This window comes from Mobula birostris, chromosome 25, assembly GCF_030028105.1.
Source record: "Mobula birostris isolate sMobBir1 chromosome 25, sMobBir1.hap1, whole genome shotgun sequence".
Lineage (NCBI taxonomy): Eukaryota > Metazoa > Chordata > Chondrichthyes > Myliobatiformes > Myliobatidae > Mobula > Mobula birostris.
Genome location: NC_092394.1, coordinates 5,136,979 through 5,158,307, shown reverse-complemented (window position 1 = coordinate 5,158,307; position 21,329 = coordinate 5,136,979). Strand labels below are relative to the sequence as shown.

The window sequence follows — 21,329 nt, the reverse complement described above, 5'->3', positions numbered from 1 at the left end:
TCACACCATCAGCACACAGGTGGAATATGAGGTGTTGCTCCTCCTGCGCCTCCAACCTGAGTGTGCTGTGACTTGCTGAGTATAAAATTATGAGAGGCATAGATAATGAGGATGATCAGTCTTTTCTCCAGGTTAGGGCAGTCTAAAACTAGAATAAGCAACACACTCAAAATGTGGAGGAACTCAGCAGGTCAGACAGCATCCATAGAAAATAGTAAACAGATGACATTGAGTTGAGACCCTTCTTCAGGACTGAGAATATGGTGGGGGGGGGAGATAGGAGAAGAAGATGGGGAAGAGGCTAGCTGGAAGGTGATAGGTGAAGCCAGGTGGGTGGGAAAGGTCAAGGGCTGGAAAAGAAAAGACCTGATAGGAGAGGAGAGTGGGCCACAGGAGAAGGGGACACGGGGCGAAGAAATAGGTAGGTGAAAAGGAGTGACAGGTCACAGTGGGGATTAGAGGAAGGGGGCTTGTACACTGGAAGGAGAAATCGATATTCATACCATCAGGTTGGAGAGTACCCAGATGAATATAAGGAGTTGCTCCTCTTATAATCGGTCTGTGTACTTTCCAAATAGAAAGTAGAATACATAGATTTAAGTTGAGAAGGGGTAAGATTTAAAAAGGGACCCAACAGGTAACTTTTCCTCACAAAGGGTGCTGGGTATATGGAACATGTGGCCAGAGGAAAGATTAAAGATTTGCTTTATATGTACATTGAAACCTACAGTGAAATGTGTCAATGACCAACACTGTCCGAGGTTTCTGTAAGTGTCACCAAGAACCAACACAGCATGCCCACAACCCACTAACCCTAACAGTCTTTGGAATGTGGGAGGAAACAGGAGCACCTGGCAAAAATCAATGCAGTCACAGAAAAAGCGTAGAAACCTCTTACAGATGAGCAGGAATTGAACCCCAATTGGTGATCATTGGCTCTGTAAAGCACTGCGCTAACCACTATACTATTTGTAGAAGGAGGTACAATTAGTACTTGAAATGCATTTAGACAAGTTAATGGACAGAAAAGGTTGAAGGTTATGGGTCAAGTGCAGGCAAATGAACCAGCTTGGACAGAGATCTTGGTCAGCATGGATATAATGGGCCAAAAGGCCCTCTTTCTACTCTACAACTTGGACCATATAACCTGTCTTGATACTGACAGTGAGAAAATTACAATGGCTGTCCAAGCCTAATCATGGTCACAGGCCAAACTAGTGCTTTATAAATGACCAGACTCAAATTATTTTGTAGTTTCTGACAACTTGGTCAATGCACTTGGGAGACAAGCGAACAGCTTTGCTTGGGGCACAGCAAGGAGAGAATCCATTTAGTGTTTGCACTATCTACTCTGCAGATTTAGGAAATAAGATAAGTAACCAGGAAGAGAACTAAACTTCAGTGTTATTTCTTATAAGAAACATTTGCGTGCAGTACAACACAACATTAAACCGATCAGATTTATTTTACAATGAAAATACATCAGTTTTGCAAACTATTGATGAAATTTTGCTTTTAAAGAAGAACGTGTAAAATTTATGTAACTTATACAGCATAACAATAAAAGCCAATTGAAGAAAGCTGGATCCCACTCATTAGAGATTTGGGATTAAGTTTGATTAGTGAGATGAAAAAAAAATCAAGCTGTTCCTGCTCATTCTCAACCTATTCCAAAAGCAGATTTTTCCCTGATGTAAATCCACTGAGGACTGTGCCTATTAAGAGGACAGAGCGGAGACGAACACTCACTTTCGAGGTTTACATTGCAATAAAACCAGGAAGCATTCCCCTTTTGGGAAACATACTCTGGGAATTAAGTAAGTTCTTCAGCAAATAATGGGGAAAAAAATCAAGAACAAGTGGTAATGTATTATCGAAGTACATACATGTCACCATATACACCCTGAGATTCATTTTCTTGTGGGCATACTCAATAAATCCATAATAGAATCAATGAAAGACCAACATGGACATTCAACCAGTGTGCAAAAGACAACAGATTGTGCAAATATAAAAAGAAATACATAATAATAAAAAAAGCTATAAAAATCGAGAATATTATATGTAGAGTTCTTGAAAGTGAGTCCATAGGTTGCAGGACCATTTCAATGATAGGGCAAGTGAAGTCAAGTGAAGTTATCACCACTGGTTCAAGATCCTGATGGCTGAGGGGCAATAACTGTTCTTGAACCTGGTGATGCTTGTCCTGAGGCTCCTGTACCTTTTTCCTGATGGCAGCAGTGAGAAGGGAGCATGTACTGAGTAGTGGGTTGTCCATGATGATGGATGCTGCCTTCCTGCAACAGCGTTTCATGTAGGGGAGGCTTTACCTGTAATGGACTGGGCCATATCCACTATCTGTAGGAATTTCCATTCAAGGGCATTGGTGTTTCCATACCAGGCTATAATGCAGCCAGTCATGACACTTCATTGCTTGTCTTTAAGAGTTGGCTCTGAAGAGAGGCCATCGAGCAAACCCAATGGGTTTTCTTGGTGTTGCCCATCATCAAACAAAAACTATATGAAACTTTGTGAACAGAAGCTCAAATGATCTTAAGCTCAAAGAAGGCCCTGTGAAGCCAGTCACAATTGATAACATCAGGGAAATTTGTCCAAATAAGGTGAATAATGAGGTCATCTGACCTTGTCCGTTAATCCACTTGAATTCAATAGATTAACAGATGAACCTTGTCCAAGCAACCAAAGAATTCACTTCTCTTTGAAACAAATAACACCATCATAACACAAATTCATAACCGAAAACGTAAGCGACAATTCTGTTGCTGCCAAGAGAGACCAAAATTGCTCTGGCCTCGAGAGAAAACAAAAGACAAAGCTTATAAGAAATAAAGAGCTTTTTAGAACTCTAATTGGCACAGTTCTCAATGGATTTACATCCAGTGAAATCAGAGTCAACATCTCATTGCATGGTGAGCATCGCATCCATGCCTGTGGGTAGTTCTCAGCTTTTGACATGACGAACATTTGAAGGTGATTTCTAATGTACTGCACCGCACCATAAGCAGAAATCTAAAAATTACAAGTGCACTTGGTGAATGTGGAATTAATAAAACAAAGAATCAAACTCTGGACAACTCACAAAAGGAAATGAATTACAGATTTCACATCCCGAGCAGAGGAATGGAATTGCAGAATTTGGAGCAGTTTTAGAACATGAACAGCACAATGCCATCATCATCATTCCCGAGATGCTTCCAAATTGGTTTTCCAGCAGATGGCCAGACACAATTGCTCTTAGCATCTCAGAAGAATTCCTGAGATGCTCAATCTGCATCATGTTTACCTTTATCGCCTCTGCTATTGAAATCTGCTCAGATGATTTCTGTAATTAAGAGGAAGTAGTTGAGGCAGGTAAGTTAACAGCACTCAAAAGACACCCAGACAGGTACATGGATAGGAAAGGCTGTTAAGGGATATGGGGCCAAATAAGAAAACAGGACTAGCATGGACCAGCTGAGCTGAAGGACCCATTTTTGTCTTGTATGGCTCTCAAATGGGGCAGCTGCATGAAATACTGTTCTTCTTGGTTTAGATGGAAGCTCTAATTTCAAATTGCTGAGCTCAGGAAGTTCTATACATTTCAGTGTTGGCTCGTAAACTGAAATAATTTCAATTACCTGTGCCCATGGACTGTTTCCAGAGTGCTCTGGATCAATGAAAAACTAATTGAAGGCGGGCAGAATAACAGATCTTCCTCAGACTGGAAGGGAGTGCCCCAATAACTGGTACTTGAACCTCATTTATTTACTACCTATATTAATGACCCTGAAAGACAAGCCCATAAAGCATAGGAGTAAAATTAGGCTATTCGACCCATCAAGTCTGCTCCACAATTCTGTCATGGTGCATTTATTATCCCTCTCAACCCCATTCTCCTGTCTTCTCCCCGTAGCCATTGACACCCTGACTAATGAGAAACATATCAATTTCTGCTTTAAATATACTCAGTTACTGGGCCTTCACATCCACCTGTGGCAATGAATTCCACTAGAAGAAGAGATTCAGTTGCTGAAGAAACAAACGAGAGAGAGAGAGAGAGTCAACATAGGGTCTGCTACTTTTCACATTATATGTTAGTGATGTAGATGACAGAATCTAGAAAAGATTCACTCAGCTAATTCCTGGGATTAAAGGTCTGACCCATCATAAATAACTAATAAAGATGGATGATTTTTTTGAGTTAGAAGAAATGAGAGAGGATTTTAATGAAACCTTTAAAACTCTACAGGAACATGACAAGATAAATGCTTACTAGTGGCAGAGTCTCCGACAAAGAGACACAATTATGAAGGCAGTCATTTAAAATAAGGTAGATAATAAGAATTTCTTCTCACAGTTGCTCATGAACCTCTAGAATTTTCTACTTTAGGAGGTTAAATGGGTGTTAGGGTGGAGATACATCTCTACCTAAGAAGGTGTAAGACATTCCTCCTCTCCGCTAACCTGCAGGCCACCCTTGGGCAAAGCGTACTCTTACTTAGCCAACCCCCTGGTGAAGCTATGGAAGCAAGTGGTGGAGTCCTGGTTATGCGACCACTGATGCCAGGCAGGCAAACTCTGAAGAGTATTGATACTGGATGTAGTCACCAGTCTCATAAAGATACTGCCCAAAAGGCAGCAATGGCAAACTACTTTAAAATTATTTGCCAAGAACAATCATAGTCATGGATAGAGAAAAGAACAGGAACAACAGTGTGAAAGGGGTCTTCACCGCAGGCAATGATCAGATTAGTTGACCAAGTCATACGACATGGTACATAACGATGACGACAAGGTTATAAAAATTAGCTCATTAGGTATATTTGAGAAGAGGTGGTTAACTTTCTAAAAGATTAAGGAATTGAGAGCTATGACATTGAAAAGGAATTGAGGGCTGGGGAAAATCAACCGTGACCACTATCGAATGGCAGGACTGGCTTGATGGTCCACACGACCTACTCCAGCATGTATGATAGAAGCAGAGCCAAAAAGTGTGCAAACAGGCCCACCTAGTCTGGTCCAACTATCGACAGCCCCTTGTACACTGATCTAAAACTAATCCTGTTTGTTCTCCCCCTCACCACTACTACTGAGTGGGAGAGTATCTAACAAGGGAAGATAAGATAAGGGGACAGTCATTTAAAACCAAAGTTTGTGGGAATTTCTTCTGGCAGAGGAAGCAGCAACTTTACTACCTGTGCCACTGTGCCGTGCCTAACTTTTTGTTTTTGTGAAAGGCAATTGATTTGAAAAGTGTTCCTCTTTCCACAGAAGCTGGCCCATTTGCAGAATATTTGCAGCATCTTCTTTATTATTACCAACATCCACAAAATCTTCTGCCTGTTCTAGAGTATACAGGGTTGTACTTGAGGAGAGAAGGGGCAAACTGGGTGGGGGGGGGTGGAGAAAAGAATGTAGAAGATATGAAGGTATGAAAGGAAAGTGCTCTACATGAAGCTGTAAAAAGAACCCTGCACCAAGAACACTGTGTTGTCTTTCCATCTCAATTAAGGAAACCAACTAAATAAAAACCAGAACCAGTAGCGCCCTGTTAAGTTTTAAATTCAGTATAACCAGGATATGATAAATGGAATCGACTGCCAGTACTGCAGTTCAAACAGATTGCTGGAGGCTCCTTTAAATTTCCATTTCTTTGACTGACTACAAGGGGCATTTTCAAATAAAAATTAACAGAAGATTTCCAGTAAAAAGAAGTTAACTTCTTAAATGAAAAACACATGGCTTTCAGTAAACGGTGCTGAGGTGAAAGGCATCAGTGATCCCTGATGTGCAAGACGTCATTACAAACAGCACCAGAGGCGGGGCAATGGGTTGGTCACCAAATAGACAGTAAAAACGATGATATCAGAGAGAGCGAGAGAGAGAAAAAACAGAAAATGAATGAAAATTTTTTAAAATCTATTGTTGCAGTGAGCAATTTTTCTTGTTCTCTTAGTGACTCAGGGCAGAGGATAACTTGTTTCACTGTAGCAAGTGATGGAAGACGCCAGACATCCCCTGGCTCCACACACAGATCATCTCTTTGGTTCCTAAGGGGACTGGCTCTTTCCCTGGCTACCCCTCGTTTATGACAAATATATACAATGCTTTGGGGTTCAAGCTTGGTGATGACACCACTGTTGTGGCTTATACCAAAGGACGAGATGAATCAGCATACAGGAGGGAGATTGAAAATTTGGTTTAGTGGAGTAATAACAACAACCTCTCACTCAATGTCAGTAAGACCAAGGAACTGATTGTAGACTTCAGGAGAGGGAAACCAGAGGTCCATGAGCCAGTAATCATCTGAGGATCAGGGATGGAGAGGGTCAGTAACTTTTAATTCTGGGTGTCCCTATCTCAGTGGACCTGTCCTGGACGGATCATATAAACATAATTGCGAAGAAAGCACAACAGCACCTCTATTTCCTCAGGAGTCTGTGGAGATTTGGCATGTCATCAAAAACCCTGGCAAATGTGTGCTGGACAGGGTGCTGACTGGCTGCATTATGGCCTGGTATGGGAACACCAATGCCTTTGAGCAGAAAATCCTACAAAAGGTAGTTGATTTGGTTCAGTACATCACAATTAAAACCCTCCCAACACTGAGCACATCTATGTGAAATATTGCCATAGAAAAGCAGAATCCATCATCAAAGTTCCTCACCACCCAGGCCATGCTCTTTTCTAAAATGCAAACAACAGGAATTCTGCAGATGGGCCTCCCTCTCCCAATTTCAAATCTCTTACTAACTCTTCCTTCAGTTAGTCCTGACGAAGGGTCTCGGCCTGAAACATCGACCGTACCTCTTCCTAGAGATGCTGCCTGGCCTGCTGTGTTCACCAGCAACTTTGATGTGTGTTCCATGCTCTTTTCTCACTGCTGCCATCAGGTAGAAGGTACAATATCCTCAGGACTTGCACCACCAGGTTCAAAATCAGTTACTATCCCTCAACCAACAGGCTCTAGAATGAAAGGGAATAACTTCACTCATTTAAGGACTCTTTTATCCTATTTCATGCTTGTCATTTATTGCCATTTATATTATTTGCACTGTTTATTGTCCATTGATCCTGTTTACAGTTACTGTTCTACAGATTTGCCAAGTAAGCTCAGAGAAAAATAATCTCAGGGTTGCATATGGTGACATGTATGTACTTTGACAATAGATGTTATTTTGAATTTTGTGTGTGCGCGCACGCGCGCGTCACATTTCTGTTTTCACTTCTCCACACACCCTCTTCCCAAGCACGCATTCCCAAGTTCATCTCAGAAACCCCATCTACCTTCCTGTGTTTACCATCCTCTCCATTCACATACCCCTTCCACCTTGAAGCCTCCCAACTCTCCAACAATGAGACCCTGGCCCATTCCCAGGGCAAGGCCAACGAGCTGACCATTACCCACTACTATCTTCAGTTGCAAGAGCTGCACCTGCCAGGGTCCCTGGTCTTCAGGATTCTCTCAAAAGTTTTCCTGGGAAACAGCTCAGTGGAGTATGGAGCTTCTGCTTTTTAATGCTGCATTTTGAGATTTGATTGAAAATTGCTTCAGCTTGGGTAACTTGAACTGAGCCTAGATACTAGGAAGTCAATATGCTGGAAGGTCGAGAGTGTTAGGGAGCAGGAGTGCAGTTGCTACCATTAAGGAGAAGGTGATTTGGAAATGTGAAGGTCTGAAGGTAGACAAGTCACCTGGACCAGATGGACTACACCCCAGGGTACTGAAAGAGGTAGCTGAAGAGATAGTGGAGAAATTTGTAATGATCTTACAAGAACCACTAGATTCTGGAATAGTCTGGAAGACTGGAAAAATGCAAATGTCACTCTTCAAGGAGGAAGACAGAAGAAAGGAAATTATAGGCCTGTTAGCCTGACCTCAGTGTTGTAGGCTATTGTTAAGGACCTGGTTTCAGAGCACATGAAGGAATTCTCTGAGGAAACAACAAGCAGAATAGACAAGACAGAATCAGTGCAGGTTGTGTACTTGGATTTTCAGAAGACCTTTGATAATGTCCCACACAAGGCTGCTCAACAAGGTAAGAGCTCATGGAATTACAGGAAAGATACTAACATTGGTTGATTGGCAGGAGACAGAGTGGGTAGAAAGGGAGTCTTTTCTAATTGGTTGCTGGTGAATAATGGTGTTCATGGGGGTCAGTGCTGGGAACACTTCTTTTTACGTTGTATGTCAATAACTTGGATGACAGAATTGATGGTTTTGTGGCCAAATTGCACACAGTACGACGATAGGTGGAGGGACAGGTAGTTTTGAGGAAGCAGAGAGGCTACCAAAGGACTTAGATTAGGAGAATGGGCAAAGAAGTGGCAGATGGAATACAGAGTCGGAGAGTGTATGGCTATGCACTTTGGTAGAAGGAATAAAAGGACAGACTATTTTCTAAATGGGGAGAAGATTCAAAAATCTGAAATGCAAAGGGACTAGGGAGTCCTCGTGCAGGATCCCCTGAAGGTTAGTTTGCAGGTTGAGTCAGTGATGAAGGTGGCAAATGCAATGTTAGCATTCATTTCAAGGAGACTGGAATATAAAAGCAAGGATGAGGCTTTGTAAGGCATTGGTGAGGCCCTACTTGGAGTATTGTGAGCTGCTTTGGACTCCTTATCGAACAAGCATGTGCTGACATTGGAGAAGATTCAAAGGAGGTTCATGAGAATGATTCTGGGAATGTAAGGCTTATCATACAAGGAGCAATTGATGACTCTGGGCCTATAATCACTGAAATTTCAAAGAATGAGAGGGGATCTCATTGAAACCTATTGAATGTTGAAAGTTAATAAGCAATTAGAAAGGCTCATCGTATTAAAAATTATCAAAAAATATTTAAACAGAGATGTCTTGTTGCAATTAGACAGGAGCCTGGTGAAAATGTACCCTGGAAATGTATGCCCAGCTCTGAACTCAACACCTTAAGTATATATCAAGATTGTTTGCTGCCCAGGCTCATCAGACTGATTTCTGGGACTGCGTGTCTGGTGCTCAGAGGAATGCAGCCAATTGGACTATGCTCCTTGTTCATAATGAAGCAACCTCATCACAAGACATACGAACTGAATTAGGCCATTTGACCCATTGAGTCTGCTCCATCATTCAATCATGGCTGATTTATTTTCCCTCTCAACCCCATTCTCCTGACTTCTTCCCATAACCTTTGACAGCTTCTTTAATCAAGAACCTATTAACCTTTGCTTTAAATATTGAGTCATAGAGCACTACAGCCTAAAAACATGCCCTTTGGCCCATCCAGTCCATGCCGAACCGTTATTCTGTCCATTCCTGTCGACTCGCACCTGGATCCTAGCCCTCATACCTCTTAACATACACGAACCTACCCAAACTACTTTTAAATGTTGCAATCAAATCCGCATCCACCACTCCTGCTGGCAGCTCATTCCAAAACTGCACCACCATCTGAGTGAAGAGTTCCCCCCCTCAGTTTCCCCTTAAATATTTCACCTTTCGTCCTTAATCCATGCCCTCTACTTCTAGTCTCACCCTACATGCAGCACAAAGTTATCAGAACATATAAAATCCGCAGCACTCTTGGGCAGATGCAATGATATTGCATCGTCTGTCTGGGTAGTCAGGAGCCAGAGGTAAGGCTGAAAACCCAGGGCTGGCCAATCGCCACTGAGGCAAATACTTACCCTAATACTGGCAAAATATTTAACATTCTCTATCCAGGTGAGCTCCGGATGTTCAGTTTTTGATCATATTTAAGAGTTGGATATTATGGGCATCAAAGGATATGGGATTAATCGAGATGAAATGAAGGTATGGCCACAGATCAGCCACAGCAGATGGTGGAACAGGCACAAGAGTCTAAATGGTGTAAAATATTTATATTTCTTGCATTATGTTTATAATCTTCAGAGTACTCTGCTCCAATAATGGAATAGATAATTGAATCCATAATCTCTTATGTGCAGACAAGGAGTCTTAGGTACTTAGGCAAGTTAACATGAGGGAATGGCACAAAATCACAGCACTGCTACAGATATTACAATCTCCTTTCAGTCTCCTCGCGTGGTATCTGACTCATTTCTGCTTCTACCCTAATCTGTATATTGTTTAATCACTGCCTCACTTTGGAAGATTGCAAATTATCTGCCTGTGCCAACAAGTTCCCCAATTTAACCACTTGAAATGAAAGAATACCTCCTCAGTTCCTGACCGGATTTACCACAATCTGAAATTAATGGCTCCTACAGTCTGCATAAATTAAAGTGCTAATGTATACCAACAAGCTGTAAAACTGCATGGAATTTGGTAACAGAGCATATTCATTGTTCCTTTTTTTTAAAATGTACAATATATATTATGAACAAAACACATTTCAGAAATTAACAGATTGAATTCTCAACTCTTTTACAACAGAACTTGCCTTGAGCTAGGGAGGACAGGCAGAATGGTAGAAACTGGTTTGCCTTTGTGGGAAAAGTAGAACAAGAGAGCATCAATACAAATGATGAACAGGAAACCCAGCAGGAAGTTCTTTATGAAGAGCAGTACGAATGTGGAACTTGCTCCCACAGTGGATGGCTGAGATGAACATTACTGATGTAAACTCAACAAAAAATAGACAGAGAAGGGAATGGAGATCCACATTGCTAGAGTTAAGTGAGGAAAGACAACAGGACGCTCATAAGCAGCACAAGCTCTGGTACAAAACCATTGACCTGGATGGTTTGTTTTTGAGCTATATCACTTGTGTATACAATGTTAGAAAATGCATGGTCATGCACTTTGGTAGCAGAAATAAATGTGCGGACCATTTTCTAAATGGGAAGGATATCTAAAAATCTGACATGCAAAGGGACTTGGGAATCCTTGTGCAGAATACCCTAAAGGTTAACTTGCAGGTTGAATCGGTGGTGAGGAAGGCAAATGCCATGTTAGTATTCATTTCAAGAGGTCTAGAATACACGAGCGAGGATGTGATTCTGAGGCTTTATAAGGTACTGGTGAGGCCTCACCTTGAGTATTGTGAACAGTTTTGAGTCCCTCATCTTAGAAAAGATGTGCTGGTATTAGGGAGGGTCCAGTGGAGGTTCACAAGGATGATTCCAGGAACGAAAGGGTTATCATACGAGGAACATTTGATGGCTCTGGGTCTGTACTCGCTGGAATTCAGAAGGATGAGGGGGGACCTCATTGAAAACTTTCGAATGTTGAAAGGCCTAGACAGAGTAGATGTGGAAAGGATATTTTCCATGGTGGGAGAGTCTAGGACAAGAGGGCACAGCCTCAGGATAGAGGGGCGTCCTTTCAAAACAGAGATGTGGAAACATTTCTTTAGCCAAGGGGTGGTGAATTTGTGGAATTTGTTGCCACATGCAGCTGTGGAGGCCAGGTTGTTGGGTGTATTTAAGGCAGAGATTGATAGGTTCTTGATTGGACATAGCCATCAAAGGTTAAGGGGAGAAGGCTGGGAACTGGGGTTGAGGAGGGGAGAAAAAAAAGGATCAGCCATGATTGAATGGCGGAGCAGACTAGATGGGCCAGATGGCCTAATTCTACTCCTATGTCTTATGATCTTGTGTAGTCTTGCACAATTTTTGAATACATTTATGGCAGAATTGATTATGCGCTCGTCTTATTTTTAGGTGGAACCTTGACATGCAAAGATGGAAGAGAGCTTGCACACAATGAGATTTATTTATCTTTCCCGATTCATCTCTACAAAGCTGCAGCAATGCTTAGACCTCAAATGCAAGGGACATCAAAAATCTGTCCACTAAAGCATACAATGGCAATAACAGAATTAGAGCAGGAAGATTCATTTTGTTTGTTCTCATAATTTGCAGTGAACCTAAATGTTCAGGAATATGCAGAACTAGAGAATGGATTTCTATAAAGTGTCATTCAAGTGTAGAAAATTCAGAACAATACCCCATGTAATCAACTGGGAAACAGTTCGGTATGTGAATATCAATAATAAGCAGCAAAAATGTAAAGAGCATGTTCTTGCAAAGAACAAAACCACTTTGCACAGTCTCTCTCTTAAATAAAATTAAAATCATTTCCATCAATCATCATGTGCCATGTCGTATGATGTAAGTGATCATGGTCTTTTCACAGCCATGATTGCTCTTGGCAAATTTATCTACAGTAGCTTGCGATTACCTTCTTCTGAACAGTCTCTTTAAAAGACAGGTGACCCCAGCAATTATCAATACTTTTCAGAGATTGTCTACTTGGCATCGGTGGTCGCATAGCCAGAGCTTGTGATATATACTAGCTGCTCATACGACCATCCACTACCTGATCCCATGGCTTCATTTGACCCTGATAAGGGGGCTAAGTAGGTGTTACACCTTGCCCAAGGCTGATCTGCAGGCTAACAGAGAGAAGCAGTGCCTTACACCTCCACTGGTAGAAATGTATCTCCACCCAGCCATCAATACATAACTGATTAAAAACAAACTTGTGAAATGAAAGACTTTGGATCCACGTTTCTCTCCCAGTTATGTTTAAGATTCCGTGATAGGACACGTCTACACTTGCAGGCTGTTCTCAGCACATCCTTAAGTTGTGTTCGCAGTTAATGCAAATGACGCATTTCACTCTTATGTTTCGTTGTCCACATGATAAATCTAATCGTGTTTGTGGAAGTATTTTCCCAAAACCAAACACCGTCACATCACCAAAAATTACACAAATAAAGAGCCAACTAGGCTACCAGCTTAAATATTTTGGTTACCATTATCTACACTGCATATCTTCTACCTCAGAGAATAGGATTAATGATGGGATTCTTCGCAATGTGAATGAACAGAGGGATCTTGTGGGGTTCACATCCACAGAGCCCTCAAAGTTGCCGCCAAATTGATAGGGTTGTTAAGAAGGCATATGGTGTGTTGGCCTTCATTAGACAGGAAGCTGAGTTCAACAGCCTTGAGATAATGTTGCAACCCTATAAAACTCTGGTTAAACCACACTTGGAATATTGTGTTCAGCTCTGGTTGTATAGGGAAGGTGTGGAAGTTTTAAAAAGGGTACGAAGTAGATTTACCAGGATGTTGCTTAAACTGGAGGACATGTCTTAAGAAGATAGATTGAGCAAGGTAGATTGACTTTTCTCTTTGGAGCAAAGGAGGGCGAAAGGTGACTTGATAGGGTGTACAAGATGATCAAGCAGATAACCTCTTTTTCCCAGGACAGAACTGGCTGATACAAGGGAGCATAATTGCAATACATAATACAGGGGTGATTGGAGGAAAGTATGGGGGGGGGGGGGAATATCAGAGGTAGGTCCTTTACATAGAGAGTGGTGGGTACATGAAACGCCCCGCCAGAGGTGGCGGTAGAGGCAGATACGAGCACTTAATACGCTCTTAGATGGGCACATAAGTGATAGAAAAACCACGAACCAATCTAATCCTTGGTAGTGTGTCACCATCTAATGAATTAACATTGACCAAAGCTACGTAGAAGGGGTTAGATTGATCTTACACTAGGTTAAAAGGCTGGCACAGCATTGTGGGCTGAATGGCCTGCACTGTGTTGTAATGTTATTTGATAATGATACATCTGATTTTTATTTAAAAAAAGACATTAGTTATTTAAGTATGCTTCCCATAATATTCGAGGAAGCGAGTAGGTAAGTCATGTCAATGTAGCACTTCTCCCATTCCAATACCTTATTGAGCTCTTCACCACTTTCCTATTGGTTTTACATTTTAGTAAAGCAGTTAGCAACACCAGAGAAAATTATATAGAATATTTATTTAGAGATACAGCATGATAACAGACCCTTCCAGCCAACAAGACTGCACCTCCCAATTACACCAATTACCTAACCCGCAGCACATCCCTGGAATGTGGGAGGAAACCAGAGCACCCGGAGGAAACTCACTCAGGCGCAGGGAAAAAATGTACAAACTCTCCAATTATATTTGCAAAAATTATATTAGCAAAGTTTTGCAGAGAAAATCTAAAACCAATCTAGTCCTTGGTGCCATGTCACCATCTAATGAATTAACATCGACCCAAGTGATGGGAAAAAGTAAAAGGAATTAAAGTACAAAAAACATTTCCTAAACCAAAATAAATGGGGAGCTGGTAGCAGGTAAACGATCATTTAAAATATAACATTTCACACCATTAAATATTGATTTACACAGCTCTCATATCTTGGGGAGGAGGAAAAAGAGAATAGAGAGAGACAGAGAGAGTCCTTGCCTGTCTCACCTCTGTGTCTGTGAGACGCACCACCACGCCCATGCCCATCCACCAATGACATACTGTTTTTGATCCGATCCACAACAGCCACCTAGAACAGAAGAGAGGAGAATTTTGTCATAAAGTTGAACCAATTTCAAAAGGAACCTTAAGCTACTATGAGCCCACCAGAAACCAAGGCACTACAGCTTGGGTTATTGAAGTTTGGAGTTCAATTCCAGCAACCTCTGTAAGATAGTTTGTATGTTCCTTCCTGTGTGAGCATGGGTTTCCTCTGGATGCTCTGGTTCCCTCCCACAGTTCAAAGATGTACAGACTAGTAGGTTCATTGGTTATTGTAAACTGTCCTGTGATTAGATTAGGTTTAATATATGCAGCAAGGTTGCTGGGGGAGTGTGGCTCAATGGGCCAGAAGAGATTGTTCCCTGTTTGATCCCATGGGCCAGGCACACAAATACAATTATGAAAAAAGCAGCCCTTTTACTTCCTTAGGAGTCTGCAGAAATTCAGCATGGATTTAAAACTCTGACAAACTTCTACAGATGTGTTTAGAAGTATCTTGACTGACTGCATCACAGCCTCGTATGGAAACACTAATGCCCTTGAAAGGAAATTCCAACAAATAGTGGATATGGCCCAGTCCATTATAGGTAAAGCCTCCCCTCCACTGAGCACACCTCCATGAAACGCTGTCGCATTAAAGCAGCATCTTCATTAGGGATCACCCATCACCCAAGTCATGCCCTCTTCTCACAGCTGCCATCAGGAAAAAAAGTACAGCAGCCTCAGGACCTGCACCACCAGGTTCAAGAACAGTTATTACCACTCAACCATCAGGCTCTTGAACCAGAGGGGATAACTTCAGTTGTCCCATCACTGAACGGTTCTCACAAACAACAGACTCACTTTCAACGACTCTTTGTGTCATGTTCTTGATATTTGTTGCTTATTAATTATTATTTCTTTCTTGTTGCATTTACACAGTTTGTGATCTTCTGCACCCTGGTTGAGTGCCTAAGTTGGTGTGATCTTTCATTGATTCTGTTATGATTATCCTATAGCTTTATTAACTATGATCACAAGAAAATGAATTTCAGGGCTGTATATGGTGACATATGTACTTTGATAATAAATTAACTTTGAAAATAATTAATACAGCCACAAAGGAACAGTGACTCAGGTTCTTGAGTCATCTTTCTTCTCATTCCAAAATCTTTATGTAAACTAGGGGGGTGGGGGTGATTGATAAGTTCATGGCCTAAACTAAAGGGAGTCAATTTTAGAAAACCTAGCACATTTATTTTCCAACATAGTCCCCTCCTGCATTTACACACTTTGTCCAGCAGTCGTGGAGCGTACGGATCTTGGACCTCCAGAAAGTGTCCATGGCAGGGGTGATTGATAAGTTCGTGGCCTAAGGTAGAAGGTGATGACTTATACAGCTCCCGTTACATGCACATGCAGGTCAACTCTTTGAGTGCTTATGCAGAACGTTTGAACTTAATAACTCATCTCCTTCTACCTTGGGCCACGTACTTATCAATCACCCCTGATGAGTTATTAACTTCAAACTTTCTGCATAATCACTCAAAGCGTTGACCTGCATGTGCATGTAACGAGAGCTGTATAACTCATCTCCTTTTATCTTAAGCCACAAACTTATCCATCACCCATCTGTGGACACTTTCTGGAGGTCCAAGATCCGTATGCTCCACGACCACTGGACTAAGTGTGTAAATGTAGGAGGGGACTACGTTGAAAAGTAAATGTGCTAGGTTTTCTAAAATTGACTCCTTCTACCTTAGGCCACGAACTTACCAATCACCCCTCATGTATACAAGAACTGCAAGACAGTGCGTTGCTTCTTTTGCCTTCATAGTGTCATCTATTCTACAATCTAGCGGTATCAAGTAAATATATCTGTGGTGTCATAAACCTCTCACATTTTGCAGATACTGGAAATCCAGAGCAACACACACAAAATGCTGGAGGAACTCAGCAGGTCAGGCAGCATCTAGGGAGAGGAATAAATAGTTAACATTCGGGCTGAAACCCTTCATCAGAATTCTATTTGTAGTGTCACCAAGTTAATATGTTCCAAGTAAAAACCACCAATGCTACTTGTGTGTCCTCTGAGGAATTCACCCATAAGACATAGGAGCAGAATCAGGCCACTTGGTTCATTGAGTCTGCTCTGCCATTTCATAACAGATGATTTATTATTCCTCTCAACCCCATTCTCCTGCCTTGTACCTGTAACCTTCGACACCCTGACTAACAACCTCGGTTTTAAACATACTCAATGACTTGGCCTCCACAGCCATCCACGTCAAAGAATTACATAGATTCACAACCTCTGGCTAAAGAAATTCTGTTAGCAAAGATCTTTAGTACTGGGCCAAATGCTTTTTATGGGTTCACCATCCTGAAGTTTATTATTTCAGAGGACTTGTCCTGGGGCTAGCATGCAAGTATAATTATGAAGAAACCAAGGCAGTGCCTCTACTTCCTTAAGAGTTTGTAAAGATTCTGCATGACATCTAAAACTTCTATAGGTGAGTGGTGGAGAGTATATTGACTGGTTGCATCACAGCCTAGTAGGGAAATCCTACAAGCAGTGGATACAGCCCAATTCATCCCATGATGGAGCTGACTAAGTCAGCAACTTTTTGTGATCCTGTGCCGTGGTCCCCTTTAGGTTGGAGGTTGTTGGAGGCTACCTAAATGGAATATGAGGTGTTGTACCTCCAAGGAGCAATAAGCTGGGTTATAGGGATGGTAAAGCCATGGAAGGTTGCAAATATAAAAGAAAATCAAGGATTGCCAGGCTGATAGACTGGAGTTGAAAGTAAATGTTTTAGTGAAACTTGCATGGCCTCATACACAGGCTTGAATGAAGTTAAACATGTCAGGGTTGCCATCTATCAAGGATACAGACAATTAGTGAATAGAGAAAATGGATTGTGGAAAGGGAAAGCTTTGGCCTTTGTATTACGTATTTGAAGGAAATTTCTCATTCTAGACTGGACTTGGACAATCAGACATATCACACAGTGAAGATATTGAGACAGACAAGGTAGTGAGTGATGTTAGCAACACACACATGGAATTCCACACAGAAATTCAGTATGTATAGATGCATTGTGATATGCCATTAGCCCCAGTCTCACTTACCATCTGACCTACATGCAACCAGCTTGTGAAAGAGAAGAGGGTAAGGTTTTCTCCTTCTGCAAGACCAGGGGATTAAGTTTCTTATAAGAACCCATTTTAAATGTTTCTAATGAAAATATATGCAAGCTGTTTGGTTGAAAATGATGAACTACCTTATTGTAACCCTCGCTGTAAATATTTTTGCTATAATTATAAAATGACTATTTGATATTCCATTTCATATCTCTGACTGGAGAATAAACTGCTCTGAAATCCAGGGAATATAATGAAGTCGCTCATTCAGACTCTGTGTAGATGGCTAATCTTGAACTGATTTAGATCCACTTCAGTTCCAAGTCAAGAGTTAGAGGTGAACAATGAGGTTTTAAATAAGCGAAGATGAATAGGAACCCAGGCCTGAACACCATAAGCAGCTGTACTAAATGTGCCAGAATGTCTCTTCAACAATCCCAATGTACCTTCCAGGCCAATGAAGAAAGGCCCTGGTGCCTTAGGCTTCCAAAGTAAAACCCTGCACCTTTTAAGTATTAATGCAACCAAAAAAAAAATACTAGCCTGGCTTAATGATTTTGATCTAATTTTCCTGCACTGGTTAATAAAGCCAATATGTACTTGATCACACCTAAAATGTTGGTAGTTCTCTTGTGATGAGCCAATGGAATGCTTCCATTGTGTGGCATATATTAGGTGTCCTAATATTTGTGGGCAATGGCCAGATGAAAAGTCTGAAGAACATTAATTTGGAGAAAATTGGCAGCTAAAGCCAGTTAGCTTCTTGGTGGAACAATGCCCAATTGTTCTCCAACTCCAGGTAATTGACACCTGCAAGCTACTGCACAAAAATACATATTGGACGCAAAATAGAAAAGTGTATGCTCAGACTTGTACATTTTTAAATCCATACATTATTATTTGTTTCCATGGGATTTGGCATGCACAGGAAGCTTATTTCAATACAACTGTCGATCCATATTGTACATCAGTAATTTAGATGATGGAAGTGGATGTACAGGTTTGCTGTCAGAAAAAGATGTGCTGGGGGCAATGTTGCCGCACATTCCAGTGCCAATATAGCATGTCCACCGTTAACAAAACAGAACATGACAAGTAACAAAGCAAACAAGCCCCTTTCATCCCTCTTACCCACCCGTCTGCATGGACTGCCCTCTAACCTCAGGACAGGCTGCCATCAGCCTCCAGCGGACTCATGGATTCAGATATCACAGGGCCAGAAGATTAGAGAGGTAGAGAATTACTTATATAATGATAGAGAAACTTACAAAGGGACTCATTAGCTAGGACATCAAACATGTCGATACAGCTTAGAATTAAAAAGACAAATGGTACATTATCCTTCAGTGCAAGAAAAGCTTACCAAACTTCTATAGGGCCTTGGAAAAACTACACCTTGAGTCTCCTTACCCATGATAAACTTGTTCTAGAGGAACTGTAGCAGAGGCTCAGCAAACTGATAGGACTGTTGTACGAGGAGAGAATGGGCTCATTAGATTGTACTATAGAGGATATGCATTGAACTGGACGAGATTCTGACAGCTGTCCAAATGATTGAATTCAAAAAGGACATTTCTCCTCCTACATGTTGGGGACTGGGTGGAGGGATGGTAGCATCTAAAACAAGAGGTTCTGATCTCAGGGCACAGGATAAGAATTTAAGACTGAGATGAGGAGAAACCTCTCCATACAGAGGGTGAAGAACTTGTGGAACTCATTACTATAGAGGACCGCGAAGACCATGCTGGGGAATATATTTCAGATGGTAGGCACAATAGGAGCACAAGAATGTGGGCCTGAGTTAGATGATCAGCCACCATCATATTAAATGACAGACCAGCCTCCTCCTGCTACTTTATACACTTCTACAGTCTTAACAATTTAGCAGTGAGGCGGCATGGTAGCATAGAGGTTAGAACACCGCCTTACAGCACCAGCAACATGGGTTCACTTCCCACCACTGTCTGTAAGGAATTCGTACGCTCGCCTGTGACCATGTGGGTTTCTTCCAGGTGCTCCACTGCCTTCCCACATTCCAAAGACGTACAGGTTAGTAGGTTAATTGGCTGCACAGATGTAATTGAGCAGCACGGGCTCGCTGGTCCAGAAGGGCCTGTTACCGGGTTGTATCTCTAAATTTAAAAATCTAAAACAATGGTGCATGGATTAAAGCAGCAAAGAAAAATTATCCAGTAATTTACGAACACTAGAATTTTAAGTCTACATTTAATAAGTGCACTAAAGAAAAAAAATTAAAAGGTGTAAAACAGGGGTCCCCAACCGTTTTTGCACCGCGGACCGGCTTAATATTGATAATATTCTTGCAGACTGGCTGACCGGGTTTGGGGGCGGGGGGGGGGGTGGAGGGGTTGTTAATCACGACCAGAATATAGGTGAAACTATAAGCCACTTATAACTGGCTAATAATACACTCAATTTCGTTTCTGAAAGGGTTTATCAAACGAATTTAATATTAAACACAGTGCATCTTTTCCTCCCATGAATATAGTGATAAGTCAATCATAAATCACTTATAAGTTAATAGCATCATAACATTTTGTTTCATTTGGATACTAAGCACACAGCTCATATTTTCCTCGTATGAACATATAAAATAGTGACATCACCATTTCTTTCATACAGAGTAATCCCTCACCTTGCTATTAAAGACAATGGAGACCACCAGTAGCAAGTGGACAAGAGAAGCAAACGAGGGAACTCTCCAGGCCAAACATCATCTGTAGTACCATTTCCAGGATTTAAAATGTGAAAAATTACACAAAAGTGGTAAAAGACATTGGCTGGCAACTGTGGTAGCCTCCTCTTCCTCCCACATCTGAGGAGATACATTAGAATTAACCTGCCAATTACCGCCTCCTCATGTAACACCTCCCTCAAACTGAATCCATCAAAGTGCATTTGCAGCATTCAGCCATCCACATGACGTAGCCTATCACTGATTATTACTATTTTGTTGTCACAGGCACTGAGGTAGAGTGAGAAGTTTCCCCATTCCATCCTTACGGCTCATCTCACCACATTAAGGGATTACAAAAGAAGAGAAATATTAGAAAGCAGAGTACAGTGTTCCGTTACAGAGAAAATATGCTGCAGGCCAACAATAAGGTGCAAGCCCAAAATGAAGCAGACTGTGAAGTTAAGAAAGTATTGCGGCGGGGGGGGGGGGGGGGGTCCCTGTGGTACATTCTTTACACAGAGAGTGATGGGTATGTGGAACTCTCTCCCAGGGTGGAGGCACAAGCAGATATTTGAGGAACATTTAACTCTTAGATAAGCACATAGTTGATCAAAAAATGGAGGGTTATGTTGGAGGGAAGGGTTAGATTGATCTCACATTAAAGAGTCAGCACAACCTTGTGGGCCAAAGGGCTTAAACTGTACTGTAATGTTCTACGTTCTAAGAACACATCATGTTCAATACTCCTATAATAGTGAAATAGAAACTGTCCCTGAACCTGGTGGTATGAGCTTTCAAGGCCTTTGCTCCGTTAAAGATCAGCTTTATTTGTCACATGTACAAACCCCATTTCCAGATAAGTTGGGATATTTTCCAAAATGCAATAAAAACAAAAATCTGTGATATGTTAATTCACGTGAACCTTTATTTAACTGACAAAAGTACAAAGAAAAGATTTTCAATTGTTTTACTGACCAACTTAATTGTATTTTGTAAACATACACAAATTTAGAATTTGATGGCTGCAACACACTCAACAAAAGCTGGGACAGAGGCATGTTTACCATTGTCTTTCATCACCTTTCCTTTTAATAACACTTTTTAATTGTTTTGGAACTGAGGATACTAATTGTAGTAGATTTGCAATTGGAAAATTTTGTCCGTTCTCGCTTGATAAAAGACTTCAGCTGCTCAACAGTCCGTGGTCTCCGTTGTCTGATTCTCCTCTTCATGATGCGCCAT

General features: G+C 41.4%; 1 protein-coding gene across 2 annotated transcripts in view; it reads right to left on the bottom strand.

Annotated features, from left to right (window-relative positions):
* The window catches only part of LOC140187891 (flotillin-2-like), a 124,270-nt gene that overhangs the window by 61,353 nt on the left and 41,588 nt on the right, over positions 1-21,329 (bottom strand). For both annotated transcript variants that reach the window (XM_072243721.1, XM_072243719.1), the window contains exon 2: positions 14,213-14,294. In XM_072243721.1, coding sequence (XP_072099822.1) covers positions 14,213-14,294 — 82 coding nt within the window. The remainder of the gene's footprint in view (positions 1-14,212; positions 14,295-21,329) is intronic.